The sequence below is a fragment of the Amblyraja radiata genome, chromosome 1 (genome assembly GCF_010909765.2).
Source record: "Amblyraja radiata isolate CabotCenter1 chromosome 1, sAmbRad1.1.pri, whole genome shotgun sequence".
Classification (NCBI taxonomy): Eukaryota; Metazoa; Chordata; class Chondrichthyes; order Rajiformes; family Rajidae; genus Amblyraja; species Amblyraja radiata.
Window position 1 is genome coordinate 59,071,238 of NC_045956.1, and position 16,506 is coordinate 59,087,743.

Below are 16,506 nucleotides of genomic sequence, written 5' to 3' on the forward strand. Positions count from 1 at the left end.
CGACGAGATCGCCAGTTGTGGAGCTCCATCCGGCGCGGCCTTGTCGGCTTCGGAAGCCGCGGCCTCCAGTACGGAGGCGGCCGTTCCAGGGTTCCCATGCCGCTGTGAGGACTCTCCCGACGCCGGAGCACCACCACCCGGCGAGAACGGCCAGGAACTTCGGGCCTCCGTAGAGGCAACTGTGGAGGCCTCAATAGGCCCAACTAGGGGTGAACTGGGGTTGGGGACTGGACTTTGTGCCTTCCCTCATGGTGGGAGCCATTGTGGGGGGATGTTCTTTGTGTTTAAGACTCTCATTGGTGTTATGTCTGTATTCTTTTGTGTACTGCAAAATGGCAAAAAAACATTTCACTTCATTACACCTCGGTGTATGTGAATGTGACTAATAAAAACCTTTGAATACCTTTGAATACTTTGAATACTTCATGGTGCGCTCCTTGTAGTCCTGGACATTTTATCTTCTCAAGTAGATGGAACATAGAACAGTTAAATTAATGCCATGTTAAACGAATCTGCGCTGCCTGCACTTGATCTGTAACTCTCTCTTCCCGGTTTTTTTGCATGAGGGTGATGGGTGCTCAGAAGGCACTCCAGGGATGACGATGTTATATGGGCCAAATGTAGGCAAATGGGAAATGCCCAGAATGACAAACATAGTTGGCATGGACTAGATGGGTTGAAGGGCCTGTTTCCGTACTGTAAAGGTCGATGACTATGACCGTTCCACAGACCATGAAAGGCTATTGGAGGTCACAGAGGCAGGGTGCATTACTGCAATTTATCACAGATAGGTATAAATATGGGACAACTGGTCGTTATAATAAATGGCAGAGGATAATAAGCTGCAAGTACTTAATGAGTCAGAATGAATACTTGGCCAACATCTGATGAATATTGAGACAGCTTCTGCACAATTTCCACCATGCGATTTAGAATTACAAATTATTACATAACGCTAAATGAGGATATTGGCAGGTGTAAACTGGGTAATGCTGCAAGGCAAGTTGTCTTGAAGAGCTAATTATCCGGAAGTATTGAGAGACACTTGACACTTGAAGTTTAGCTTGGTTATTGGCAAATTACCTGCAACGCTGATGAATGACAAGTAAAGAGTCCCGACGATCTCAAACAAGATTGCACTGAGGAATGAGATGCTCCTTTTGAAAAAAAGGAGCAATCAAACTGTTCGGCAGTGGTGACAATGGGAAGGAAAGCAACTGGGGTAACACAACGTTGAAATTAAGAGAGTCCATTATTGATTAAAAAAAAGGCTGCAATGATTTATTATGCAAACAAAACATAGAAGCATTAGAACGTAAAGCGTAGATTTGTACAATGTAGACGCAAAGAACAAGGAGCGTAGACATGGCGATCATTTTGCCCAATATAGCACTTGCGTTCAGTCCGTAAACACCTGCTGGATCTCCCGGTTACTAATCATTTTAACTCCCCCTCACATTCCCAAATTGACATTTCTGTCATTGCCAGAGTGAGCTGGTGCACAAATTGGAGGAACAGCACCTCATATTCCGCTTGGGTAGCTTACAACCTAGGGGTACAAATATTGGAATTCTCCAATTTTAAGTAATACCCACCTCTTGTTTACTCCCTTCTCTCTCCCTCCCTCCCTCCCCTCCCCTTCCCTCCCCTCCCCTCCCCTCCCCCACCCAAATCTCTTTCTTGGCACGAGAGCAAGCCCATTTCCCCACCATCACACCCCCACTACTCACCCCTGCCCACTCCCCTTCCACCTATACCCCTTCCTCTGGCTTTACATTGCACTCCTCTCTCACTCTTCTTGCCTTATCAATACGCTTTTGTCTCCTTTGGTGCCCTTTTGTTAGCCTTGTTGTCTCTTGTTTCTTCGCCAACCTTTGTCAAACAAGAAAACATTGTCCCTGGTGTGTAGGATAGGGCTAATGTACAGGTGACCACTGGTCGGGACGGACTCAGTGGGCCGAAGGGCCTATTTCCATCCTGAACGATACCAAACAAAACTAAACTAAACTAAACAAAACAACAATTTATTTCCAAGTAATGCTGGTGTGTGGCTTGCATGGTGACCTGCAAATGGTAGTCATGTTCCCTTGTACCTGCTGTCTTTGTCCTTCTCAGCGGTAGAGATCACAAGTTTAGGAGGAGCTACAGAAGTAGTCAAGGAGATTAACTACCACTGAGTTATTAGGGACATTTGTGGCTGCTTCTTGTACCAGTAAATATAAAATTACTTCTATTTTTTTCAGATAAGCATTAGACAAGGTATGTGAAAATATAAGCATTATATTTGGCAGTACCTGAGAATGTCACATTAAAACCAACTAAATTGCAACATTTGTGTAATTGTCAAAAGTGGTTCATTAGCATTTAATTGCTTCACCTCTTAGTTAGCCGTTTTTGCATTCCTATCGCAAGACATTTCAAATTACCCTTGAGATAAAAAGGGCTGATGTTTGCAATTATATCGGGTGGAATGGCATTGAAATTACTGAATGGAATGTGGCCATTCAACCTTACCTGTCTTTACAGCTGTTTCCGTTGCACATAGGTTTTCCCCTCTATTTCCCTAATCAAGATGAAATAAAGGACAGAGAATAATGGAAAGACGACAGTCGTCTTTGGAAAGAGAAAAATAGTTTATTCAGGTCCTTAGAAGTCAACGGAATCAGTGTTCTTTGCCTCAGTCACTCCACTGTGAGTTTAAAGGCAGCACAGTGGCACAGCGGGTAGAGTTGCTGCCTCATAGCACCAGAGACCTGAGTTTGTTCCTGACTTTGGGTGCTGTCTGTGTGGAGTTTGTACCAGTTTCATCCCACACTCTTAAGATGTACAGGTTAATAGTTTAATTGGCTTCAGTAAAATTTGTCCCTAATGTGTGGCATAGTGCTAGTGTACCAGGATTGCTGGTTGGGGCAGACTCGATGGGCCAAAGGGGCTGTTTCTGCTGAATCTCTAAACAAAAAACTAACCTAAACTAAAGGTCCTTAGAAGTCAACAAAATCAGTGTTCTTTGCCTCAGCCACTCCAGCCAATAGTGAGTTTTGATGCAATGCACCCAGTGGTGCAGCAGGTAGTGCTGCTGCTTCACAGTGCCCAGGACCTGGGTTTGATCCTGACTTTGGGTGCTGTCGGCATGGAATTAGCACTTCCACCCAGTGCCCATGTTTCCTTGAGGTCTGTGCTCAGAGGCTCCGTTGACTCTTATTGAGCTTGTTTACTTGGACAAGGCGGATCTTTTGATTATCCTTTTGATAATGTTAATAATTCTTTGGCAAAAGAAAGGAAAATAAATATTTAACAGAAGAAATTGTCTAATTTTAATTTAAACATAGAAACATAGAAACATAAACAATACAGTAGGTGCAGGAGTAGGCCATTCGACCCTTCAAGCCAGGCCCTTCAATATGCTGTTTTTAAGAAGGAACTGCAGATGCTGGAAAATCGAAGGTACACAAAAAAGCTGGAGAAACTCAGCGGGTGCAGCAGCATCTATGGAGCGAAGGAAATAGGCAATGTTTCGGGCCGAAACCCTTCTTCAGATGTCCCTTCAATATGATCAGTGTGTGTGACGCCTGCAATTTTCGGCGACTTGCAAAGATCTTTGATGGGTGCCGGCAGTCACGTAAGTGGGACAGGCCCATAACTACTTTATTATTATGCTTGCCTTTCCAAAGTTGTCTTTCCAAACATACTTCTTACAATTACTCTGATTAAAACCCTTCCAAAAATAAAGGAGTGTGGTGAGTGCATTAAGATACTTTTCAGGAGAAGAGATCCAAGCTTGTTCCATCTCTTCAGATAATTATGTCCCGTCAGTTCTGGCATCATCGTTGTAAATCCATTCCTCAAGCATTTCAAACTCATCTTCTTAGTATACAGAGTGGGAACGTGCATTGTATTCCAAGAGAGATTTAACTAAGCTTCGACAAAGGCTGTACAGAATTAAAACTCCACAACAGACCCCAAGGGCTCCAAGAAGGAGAATTAATTATCTGATATACATCAATGATTTAGATGAAGTGATTCAAAGTAACATTAGTAAATTTGCAGATGACACAAAGCTGGGTGGCAGTGCGAACTGTGAGGAGGATGCTATGAGAATGCAGGGTGATTTGGACAGGTTGGGTGAGTGGGCAGATGTGTGGCAGATGCATTTAATGTGGATAAATGTGAGGCTATCCGCTTTGGTAGCAAAAACAGGAAGGTGTCAAAGTCAAAAACAGGAAGGTGTAAATGGTGTTCAAGAAGGAACTGCAGATGATGGAAAATCGAAGGTACACAAAAAAGCTGGAGAAACTCAACGGGTGCAGCAGCATCTATGGAGCGAAGGAAATAGGCAAAGTTTTGGGCCGAAACCCTTCTTCAGTGTAAATGGTGTCTAGATGGGAAAAGGGGAAGTACAACGGGATCCAGGGGTCCTTGTTCATCAGTCAATGAAAGTAAGCATGCAGGTACAGCAGGCAGTGAAGAAACTGAATGGCATGTTGGCCTTCATAACAAGAAGAGTTGAGTAGAGGAGCAAAGAGGTCCTTCTGCATTTGTACTTCAGGGCCCTAGTGAAACCACACCTGGAGTATTGTGTGCAGTTTTGATCCTCTAATTTGAGGAAGGACATTCTTGCTATTGAGGGAGTGCAGCGTAGGTTTACAAGGTTAATTCCAGGGATGGCGGGACTGTCATATGCAGAGAGAATGGAGCGGCTTTGCTTTTATACTCTGGAGTTTAGAAGGATGAGAGGATATCTTATTGAGACATATAAGATTATTAAGGGTTTGGACACGCTAGAGGCAGGAAACATGTTCCCGATGTTGGGGGAGTCCAGAACCAGGAGCCACAGTTTAAGAATAAGGGGTAAGCCATTTAGAACGGAGACGAGGAAACACTTTTTCAAACAAAGAGTTGTGAGTCTGTGGAATTCTCTGCCTCAGAGGGCGGTGGAGGCCGGTTCTCTGGATACTTTCAAGAGAGAGCTAGATAGGGCTCTAAAAGATAGCGAAGTCAGGGGATATGGGGAGAAGGCAGGAATGGGGTACTGACTGGGGATGATCTGCCATGATCACATTGAATGGCGGTGCTGGCTCGAAGGGTCGAATGGTCTACTCCTGCACCTAATGTCTATTGTCTATTGTCTCTTGTCAGACCTCAAAGGTGTAAAACTCTGGTAGTTTCAAATATGCAGGGAAACAAGAAAGTACCTGCAGGAATAGGCCAAAAATAGACACAAAATGCTGGAGTAACTCAGCGGGTCAGGATTAGGGTTGCCAACTTTTTCACTCCCAAATAAGGGACAAAAGGTCAAAATAAGGGACAGATTCCCGATGGCATTTCGTTGACAGACTCGGCCGTGGCTGGGTGAATGATGAGTTGGCCCGGGTGCTGGACTGCACACACAGCCCAGCCGGCGGGCCAGCTGAGGAGTTTTGGCCCGGGCGCCGGACTTTGCGCGCACAAAGTCCCGCACCCCATCCAACTCATGAACCGATGATAGGCCATGAGAAGGAGGGTTGGTGGTGTTGGCGGTAAGTGAAGGTCTGAATAGCTGGCCGGGCTGCTGCTGCACTCCACGGGCTTCACTAAGTCAGGACGGGTGAGGCGGGGCCAGATGCGGCACTCCAACCACACACTCCCCTCGACCCAAGAAGTAGCAGTCAAATACGGGACAAGGACGGTCCCGTATGGGACAAACCAATTTAGCCCAATGTACGGGATGTCCCGGCTAACACGGGACAGTTGGCAACCCTAGTCAGGCAGCAACTCTGGAGAAAATGGATGTGGCCGGACCCTTCTTCAGACTGATCAGGACAAATCAGGACAGGTAACATATGACCTAAAGTAGGGAGTTTCCCTGATAGGCCGTTTGTTGGCTAGGATCAGTGTGGTCCCAAGTGGGATGAATCGTTGTGAACTGTGGAACTGGTTAACTGACTTTTAGTGGAGGAAGGAGAGGAATGGGGCAGAAGAAGGAGGGAGGGGAGGGGAGGGGGGACAGGGAGGTTGTTGTTGATATTACCTAAAATTAGTGAATTTGCCGTTCACACTGCTGGGTTGTAAGCTCCCCAAGCGAAATATGAGGTGCTGTTCCTCAAAATTGCAGGTGGCATCACTCTGGCAATGGAGGAGGCCCAGGACAGGCAGGTCAGTGTGGGAATGGGAAGGGGATTAAAATGGTGGGCAACCGGGAGATCCAGTCGGCTCTGACAGACCAAGTGTAAGTGTTCAGCGAAATGGTTGCCGAGTCTACGGTTTGTCCCAACAATGTATAGGAGCCTATAACGGGAACACACATAATGGAGTACTTTAGTTTAGATTTTTAGTTTAGTTTAGTTTCGAGATGTAGCATGGAAACAGGCACATTGGCCCACCGAGTCCATGTCGACCAGCAATCACCCGTACATCAGCACTATCCTACACACTGGGGACAACATACAATCTTCACCGAAGGCAATTAACCTACAAAACGCGCACGCCTTTGGAGTATGGGAGGAAACCGGAGCACCTAGAGAAAATCAACGCGGTCACGAGTAAGGGCAGCATGGTGGCGCAGCGGTAAAGTTGCTGCCTTACAGCAAATGCAGACCCGAGACCCGGGTCCGATCCCAACTATGGGTGCTGTCTGTAAGGAGTTTGTACGTTCTTCCTGTGACCTCCGAGACCTTTGCTTTCCTCCCACTCTCCAAAGACGTACTGGTTTGTAGGTTAATTGGCTTGATAAATGTAAAAATTGTCCCTAGTGGGTGTAGGATAGTGTTAATATGCAGGCATCGCTGGTCGGTGCGGTCCCAGTGGGCCGAAGGGCCTGTTTCCACGCTGCATCTCTAAACTAAACTAAACTAAATGAGAAGACGTACAAACTCTGTACAGACAGCATTTGTAATCAGGATCGAACTCGGGTCTCTGGCGCTGTAAGGCAGCAACTCTACTGCTGCGCCACTGTGCTGCCCCGTAGATAGGGTTATTGCAAGATTATTATTGCAGGAATAGGTTACCTGCACCACAAATGCTACTGACAATTAGCTCCGCCGTTCTGTATGAACGTTACTGATCTGTGCTGGCCTCAATTCCTTCTCTGTGCCAGCTCCCCATAACCAACAATTGTTCCACCGTTCAAATATTTACCTCTCTCCACTTTGAATACATCCAATGATCCAGCCTCAGGGAAAGAGTATTCCAGAGATTTATTTTACTCTGAGAAAAAAATCTTTATGCACCTCAGTTCTAATGAGGTGCACCGGCTTTTATTTTCTCAGCAAATAGTATTTTGTAGCTATAAATAAGCTCCTTTAAATGTATCCATGAGTAAATGCACTTGGTAAACTGAATGATTGACACACACTCAATGGGCAGGAAATGCTGCCACAAACCGAACCATGGCAGAAAATTGACAAGTTAGTTTAGTTCAAAAATATTTTGCTTCCATTGCCTCCGCAAAATTTCAAAGGATTATTTCCACTAGGGCTTAGATTCCCTGCAGCACACACTTTAAGATCGCAGGATCTTTTGGGATGCTGAGGCTTTATTAGGCACTGGTGAGGCTTCACTTGGAATATTGTGAAAAGTTTTGTGCCCCATATCTGAGGAAGGGTGTGCTGACGTTGGAGAGGGTCCAGAGGAGGTTTACAAGAATGATCCCGTGAATTATTGGATTAACGTATGATGAGTGTTTGATGGCCCTTGGCCTGTACTCATTGGAGTTGAGAAGGATGAGGGAGGGGGAACTCATTGAAACTTACCAAATAATGGAAGGCCTAGATAGAGTGGATGTGAAGAGGATATTTCCAGTAGTGGGAGAGTCGAGGACCAGAGGCCACAGCTGCAGAATAAAAGGATATACCTTTAGAATAGAGATGAGGAGGAATTTATTTAGCCAAAATCTGTGGAATTCATTGTCACAGACGGATGTGGAGGTCACATCATTGGGTATTCAAGATAGGTTCTTGATGAGTAAGGACTTCAAAGGTGATGAGGAAAAGGCAGAAGAATATTTAGAGGGAAAAATAGATCAGCTGTGATAAAATGGTGGAGCAGACTCAATGGGCCGAATGGCCTAATTCTGCTCCTATGACTATGGTCTTATGGAGAAAGGATACTGTCCCCCTATTGATGGCACTGAATTAGGAAATTGAACATAAAGCATTGGCATTGGGTCCATTGAATTAGTTAGCAACTGTGATCCCTTCGCTGGGATTCCCAAGTTCATCTTATTGAAGCATAAAAGACTCCATAGAGTTTCATAATACAGATACAGATACTTAAGTACAGGTACTTATTGTGGCACAGAGTCGCAACAGTAGAGCTGGTGCCTTACGGTGCAAGAGACCCGGGTTTGATCCTGACTATGGGTGCTGTCTGTAGGTTGCATGTTGTTCCTGTGACCATGTGGGATTTCTCCGGGTGCTCCGGTTTCCTCCTACATTCCAAAGCTTATACGGGTCTGTAGGTTAATTGGCTTCTGTAAATTGTCCCTAGAGTGTGGGATAGAGCTCATGTATGGGGTGATTGTTGGTCGGTGCGGACTGGGTGGGCCGAAGACCCTGTTTCCACGCTGTATCTCTATAGTCCAAACTCTACTGAGAAACTGTTTCTCTTCATGGGGGAACCTAGAATATTCTATTGTGATGGGTTGCAGAACCAAGAAATATTGTAAATTTTCAATGCAAAGGAATGCAAATACTTGGACAGGAGGAAGGGCAAGGTTGAGGAGGAGAGGCGGAGGCCCACACGGGCCACATCTAACTCCCTCTTAAATATAGCCAATGAACTGGCCTCAACTACCTTCTGTGGCAGAGAATTCCAGAGATTCACCACTCTCTGTGTGAAAAATGTTTTTCTCATAGAAACATAGAAACATAGAAATTAGGTGCAGGAGTAGGCCATTCGGCCCTTCGAGCCTGCACCGCCATTCAATATGATCATGGCTGATCATCCAACTCAGTATCCCGTACCTGCCTTCTCTCCATACCCTCTGATCCCCTTAACCACAAGGGCCACATCTAACTCCCTCTTAAATATAGCCAATGAACTGGCCTCGACTACCCTCTGTGGCAGGGAGTTCCAGAGATTCACCACTCTCTGTGTGAAAAAGGTTCTTATCTCGGTTTTAAAGGATTTCCCCCTTATCCTTAAGCTGTGACCCCTTGTCCTGGACTTCCCCAACATCGGGAGCAATCTTCCTGCATCTAGCCTGTCCAACCCCTTAAGAATTTTGTAAGTTTCTATAAGATCCCCTCTCAATCTCCTAAATTCTAGAGAGTATAAACCAAGTCTATCCAGTCTTTCTTCATAAGACAGTCCTGACATCCCATGAATCAGTCTGGTGAACCTTCTCTGCACTCCCTCTATGGCAATAATGTCCTTCCTCAGATTTGGAGACCAAAACTGTACGCAATACTCCAGGTGTGGTCTCACCAAGACCCTGTACAACTGCAGTAGAACCTCCCTGCTCCTATACTCAAATCCTTTTGCTATGAAAGCTAACATACCATTCGCTTTCTTCACTGCCTGCTGCACCTGCATGCCCACTTTCAATGACTGGTGTACCATGACACCCAGGTCTCGCTGCATCTCCCCTTTTCCTAGTCGGCCACCATTTAGATAATAGTCTGCTTTCCTGTTTTTGCCACCAGATAGCACCCATCTCGGTCCTAAAAGATTTCCCCTTTATCCTTAAACTGTGACCCCTTGTCCTGGACTTCCCCAACATCGGGAACAATCTTCCTGCATCTAGCCTGTCCAACCCCTTAAGAATTTTGTAAGTTTCTCTAAGATCCCCCCTCAATCTTCTAAATTCTAGCGTGTACAAGCCGAGTCTATCCAGTCTTTCTTCATATGAAAGTCCTGACATCCCAGGAATCAATCTGGTGAACCTTCTCTGTACTCCCTCTATGATTTGTTTTTATTTCTTTTGACTTTAGAGATACAGAGCGGATACAGGCCCTTTGGCCCTCCGAGCCCACACCAACCAGCGATCATCATATACACTAGCACTATCCTACACACCAGGGATAACTTGTAATTTTACCAAAGCCTATTAACCTACAAACCTGCATGTCTTTAGAGTGTGGGAGGAAGGCGGAGCACCCAAAGAAAATCCACGCTGTCACAGGGAGAATGTATAAACTCTGTACAGATAGCTCCCATAGTCAGGATCGAACCCAGGTCTCCAGTGCTGTAAGGCAGCAAACCTACCGCTGCAAAAATGCTCTGCTCTAATTCTGCTCAATTACTAATGATGTCAAAGGAAAGCAAAATCTGACCACTCCAAATATCAAGCAGATGTGCAAATATCAATGGCCCAATGGTTCTATAATATCAAGTGTACCAAAGTACAGTGAAATTATTTTTTTGCCTACAGATCAGTTATGTTATTGCCAAACATAAGTACAATCCCTGGCTAAGTACAGAATGCACATAAACAGCCCACTGAGACCATATGCAAGAGTCGCCAGGTTTTGGCGTAATTTTCAAAGTTCTGGCTGCAGCTGGCCATAAAGGCCCATTGCAGCCGTCACCTTCATCGAGATCGTCCTGCGAACCGTCGTCCTCCCCCGCCCGGTCACCTTTAGCCTTTGTGCCCCGAGGACGCCTCTCGCAGCCAACTTTGAGGGTGTGGAAGGTAAGACCGCCGGAGGGCCTGTTCCCAACTGTATCTTTAAATTAAACTAGTGTGAACTAGACTAAACTAAACAGGCGTGAAAGGGTGATCAATGGTCAGTTGTGCCTGACCTGCTGTGTTGCTCCAGCATTTTGTGTCTGATCGATGGTCAGCGTGGACTCGGTGAGCTGAAGGGCCTGTTTCCCATGCTGTATCTTTCAATCAAATGGAAATAAGTGCTTATTTGCTGTTCATTTCTCTCCTTGTTACAGGTGGCGAAGTTCCTTACACCACCTTAGCCACTCGGATGATGATGGGAGTTTGGTGGCTCTTTGCACTGATCGTCATATCCTCGTACACAGCAAACCTGGCGGCATTCCTCACCATCAACCGCATTGAGAACTCCATCCAGTAAGTGCTTACCATTGAAACGTGGCTGTTGGACACAGAATGCACCAAAACAGGAATTGAGGCATAATCATTAATTTAGTGCAGGAAACCAAATGGTCTTTTTCTGTGAGATGTTGCAATTATATGTTCATACGTGATAGGAGCAGAATTAGGCCATTCGGCCCATCAAGTCTACTCCACCATTCAATCCTGGCTCAACCCCATTCTCCTGGCTTCTCCCCGTAAACCCTGACACCTATACTAATCACGAATCAATCTATCTCTGCCTTAACAATATCCATTGACTTGGCCTCCACAGCCACCTGCGGCAATGAATTCCACAGAATCACCATCCAAATGTGGCAATTATAGAAACAGGATCTCTTTCTTACGATACGATATGAAATAACTTTTTTTATCCCAGCAGGGAAATTGATCTGCCAACAGTCATAAAACTCAAAGTGCATGAAACATTAAATAAAAGTGATGAAATGTCACTTTTGCACGTCATTGGAAAAAAATCACCTGAATGTTCCGTTTGTTGACCCACTCCATGGCATCTGAGATGCCTTGGAGAAATAAGGTGCCTCCTGCAACAAGTTGATGCAATGTACCCCATATGAGTTTGGGACACAGCCAGCATTGTACCTTGGTGTGGTAGTTCAAGTGCAACTTCAAGTTTAATGTCATATGCACGAGTTCTGTGAGGTACATGCACAATGAAAAATCTTGCTTGTAGCAACATTGCAGACACCCGGACTCAGATAAACACGATTAAATGTGGTCTTTTTAAAATGGGGATCGACGGGTTCTTGACTGGTAAGGGTGCAAAGGGAGAAGGCAGGAGAATGGTGGAGTAGACTCAGTGGGCCGAATGAGCCAGCTTGTTGGCAGCGTCCCGCCGGTTCTGTATTCATTCGCAGTGGCCTGCCAGGTCCATTTTGGTTCGACTCCGTGATACACCCCAGGAGCCTGCCGCACCGCCGTGGTGCATCCCTCCTGCCCGATGGTAAGTGAGAAGAGGGCATGGTGGTGATCCTTGATAATAGAGGTTGCTTTCTCGAGAGTGCCTCTCACGTAAGATGCTTTTGATAATGGGGAAGGCTGAGAAGGATTTCGACCCGAAACGTCAGCCATTCCTTCTCTCCAGAGATGCTGCCTGTCCTGCTGAGTCACTCCAGCAATTTGTGTCTATCTTCTGTGCCTATGATTGACTGGGCTGAGTCCTCCACTCTCTGAAGTCTCTTGCAGCACTGCATTGGAATTCCCTTACCAGGCCATGATGCAACCAGTTAGGATATTTCCTACAGGACACCTGTCAAAGTTTGTAAGAGTGTTCAGATACATACCTAATCTCTCTAAATTACTGAGACTGTAGAGGCGCTGGTTCACCTTCTTTACGATTGCATCTCCGCGCTGGGCCCAAGACGGGCCATCCATGATGTTATAAAAAGGAACTGCAGATGCTCGTTTATACCAAAGATAGACACTGAATGCTGGAGTAACACAGCGGGTCAGGCAACATCTCTGGAGAAAATGGATAGGAGACATTTCAGGTCGGGATCCTTCTTCAGACTGATGGTGGGGTGGGGGGGAGGGGGATCTGGAAGCAAGAAAAGACCAGGACAAACGATAGATGAACGGCAATAGAATTACCTCAGGCAGGGTGCTGCCCTGATAGGCCAATTATTAGTGAGGGGCACCGTGATCCCAAGAGGGATAATACATTGTTTAAGAAGGAACTGCAGATGCTGGACAATCGAAGGTACACAAAAATGCTGGAGAAACTCAACGGGTGCAGCAGCATCTATGGAGCGAAGGAGTTGGCAACGTTTCGGGCTGAAACCAAGGGCCCGATAGATGCTGCTGCATTTTTGTGTACCAGGGATAATACATTGTTGTAACCTGTGGAACTGGTTAAATGACTTTTAGTGGAGGAAGGGGGTAGGGGAGAAAGTGAGGGAGTAGGGGTGGTGGAAGGGAGGAGAGTAATGGCCAGGAATTTGAAGCTGCTTTGTATTTCCACTCTCCACTAACAAGTGTTTTTTGTTATCAGGCCTATTAATCCCGAGGCTGGTAGTAATGAGCTAGGGATGTGAAGGCAAAATCTGGGCAATTTCATTTTTGAATTGCACAAAGAAGGAATCCTAAACACCTAGTAACAGTAAAGGAAACTGGCTAGCACTTTGTGTTCATTAATGTTTTTAAAGGCCTGCCCAAGTCTCACCCCAAACACCCCTCTCATCTTCCCCTCTCCCATCAGGCGAGAGGTAGAGAAGTGTGAAAACGCACTCCTCCAGATTCTGGGACAGTTTCTTCCCAGCTGTTATCAGACAACTGAACCATCCCACCAACAACTAGAGAGCAGTCCTGAGCTACTATCTACCTCATTGGAGACCTCCGGACTATCTTTAATCAGACGTTACTGTACTTGCACTTGCACTAAACAGTGTTCCCTTTATCATGTATCCGTACACTGTGAAAGGCTCAATTGTAATCATGTATAGTCCTTGCGCTGACTGTTTAGCATGCAACAAAAGCTTTTCACTGTACCTCGGTACACGTGACAAAGAACTAAACTAAACTAAAATATGCAAACCATCAGCAATGCACAACTTCTCTTTAAAATTTGTCACAAATTTGAAAGGATTTGATTGTGCTGAAGAGTGTGGAGAGCAGATCCAGCTGTATGTTGCCTGGGTTGGAGAGGTTCAGTTATTGACAGAGATTAGATTACCTAAATAAAGGAACATTTAGGAGTGACTAGTAGAATACTGTGTAGATAACTGTAGTGCTGACGGTCTGGAACAGCTTCTTCCAAATAACCATCAGGCTATTGAACACTACAAACTCCAACTAATCTCTTATTGTTGCATTGTTGCATTAGCGGACTTTAGGCTTTGATTTGTTGTTTTGCACTGTTGCGTGTTTTTTTATTCATTGATTTTTTAATTAATGATTGTTTATTATGCTATCTATTGAGTACTGTGTTTACATATTTGTTGTGCTGCTGTACGTAAGCATCACATTGTTCCATTATGAAATTTATGACAATAAAACACTCTTGACTCTTAGAGATTATATGAATTATAAGAGGCATAGATAGCATAGACATGAGAGTCATAGAGTCATCCAGTGTTGAAACAGGCCCTTCGGCCCAACCTGTCCATACTGACCAACATGTCCCATCTACAATAGTCCCACCTGCTTGCATTTGGCCCATATCCCTCTAAACCTATCCTACCCATGTACCCGTCTAAATGTTTTTTAAACATTGCAATAGCCCCTGCCTCAACTACCTCCTCTGGCTCCATCCATACACCCTCCACCATTTGTGTACAAAAAATTACCCCTCAGGTTCCTATTAAATCTTTCCCCCCTCACCTTAAACCTATGCCCTCTTGATTCCCCTACTCAGGGCAAGACACTCTGTACGTCTACCCAATCTATTCCTTTCATGAATTTGTACACTAATTGATAATCATTTATCTGTGGCTTGGCTACCGAAAACCACTTATCAAGAAGTGGCCATATAATGAAAGTGGGAGGAAGGAGTTTAAAAGGGTATCTGAAGGTGATGTTTTTTAGAAAGTGGTTGATGGCTGGAATGCAAGACCGAAGATAGGTTTAGGGTAGAGATACAGCATGGAAACAGGCCCTTTGGCCCACTGAGTGCATGCCACCAAGGATCACCAAACATTAACATTATCCTACAAACACGAGGGGAAATTTGCAATTTTACCAAGCCAATTAACCCACAAACTTGTGCGTGTTTGGAGTGAGGGGGGGAATTGGAGCTCCCAGAGAAAACCACGCAGGTCACAGTACAACCTCCATACAGCCAGCACCCTTAGTCAGGATCAAACCTGGGTCTCTGACACTGTAGGGCAGCACCTCTACCGCTGTGCCACTGTGTTGGCAGAGTCAGATGCAATCGCTACATTTAAGAGGCATTCATGCAGGCACTTGAATAAGCAAGTCTGAGAAGGCCACAGTCTTAAAGTGGGTAATATGTGATTCGTATAGATGGCCAAAGAGGGTGGTATTAATGGGGTGGGCCCAGTGGCCCGTTTCTATGCTGTGTGAATCTATGACTATACAGGTCCACCACCAATTTTCTGGCAACTGGTGGTCCGACACCTTTAACCCAGATAAAATTACAAGAGCTCACTTCAAATCCCCCCCCCCCCACTCCCCTTCCCGCTTCCCCCGGAGTTGTTCCTCAGAAGGTTTGACACCTAATCCGGGTGAGGCAACCAATCTTGACCTCATCGGGACTTCACGGGTCGAACGACGGGTCGAATTATCCCACTGCGGCCTAGGTTCTGGAACTCCAGCCTGGCTGGAGCAGTCAGAGACGTTCCCATTGCCGACTTCTAAGGCCTGGGAACGGTATCTCGACCCACCCCGAGGCGGTGATCTCTGTTGGTCCGGATAATATGCCAAGGCTCTGGAACCGAGGATGCTGGAAAATCAGCGGCGGACCTGTGCAATGCTGAATGTCCCAGCAAGACACTAATTGAAGGATTGTTATGGATGGGCAATACATACTGACCTCTGCAGCATTTCCTACATCTCATGGATGAATAATTAAAAATAATTTCAGTGAATTGATTGTGATCTGCCCACACAGATACCTGAATCTGAATTTATTCTCCATAAGTGCTTTTACTCAAATTACCCTGTTATTTTGCATGTTTTCGATTCTAATAGAAGTGATAAAAATGAGAAACGCAGTGCGTACAAAGCACTGCCATCTTGGTAAAACTTTAATTTGAACTTTAAGCAAAAAATGATGGCGGTTCTCGGAGATTGTGTTGGCCTGGCGCAGGAGTTCCCAACCGTATTTGTCCCGTTTACCCCTTGGCAACTTTTCGAAAGGAAATTTACCCCTACCCTGTTTTGTTCAGTAATTTGAGTTTATACTTCTACCATAATAAAGCAACAGACAAAGGGGCAATTTTAAAATACTGTTTTCAACAAATCCAGAATCAACTAATTTACCCCCTGGGTAGGTGAAATTTACCCCCTGGGGGTAATTTATTCCCTGGCGGTAAACAGCGGATATGTTAGTGGGCCAGTATCATGAAGAGCTGTGCCACTGGTCAGGACTGTGAATCAAACTGGAAAGAGACGATTCGCAGAGACGATTTAGTTTAGTTTAGAGATACAGTGAGAAAATAGACCTTTCGGCCAACCGAGCCCATGCCGACCAATGATCATCCATACACTCTTTCTATATCCTAAGCACTATGGACAATTTTTCTCGACACCAATTAACCTACGAACCTACACGCCTGTGACGTTGCACTTTAAACCTTAGAAATACAGCGTGGAAACAGCTATTTTGGCTCACCGAGTCCATGCCAACCAACGATCAGCCTGAACATCAAAGATCCAACAGCGAGCAAGATAGATCACTCGACGAAAAAGACGTAGTACGGTCATGGCCAGATTCATGGGTAAATTTCGGCCCCATTTCCGTAACCGGCTTCCGTCTCCGCACCAAAGATCCCATAGTGGAGCAA

The 16,506-nt window shown here is 45.4% G+C and overlaps 1 protein-coding gene across 2 annotated transcripts in view; it reads left to right on the top strand.

The window, feature by feature from the left end:
* grid2 (glutamate ionotropic receptor delta type subunit 2) overlaps positions 1-16,506 on the top strand; it is a 938,240-nt gene that overhangs the window by 791,100 nt on the left and 130,634 nt on the right. For both annotated transcript variants that reach the window (XM_033022403.1, XM_033022410.1), the window contains exon 12: positions 10,861-10,999. In XM_033022403.1, the coding sequence (XP_032878294.1) occupies positions 10,861-10,999 (139 nt within the window). The remainder of the gene's footprint in view (positions 1-10,860; positions 11,000-16,506) is intronic.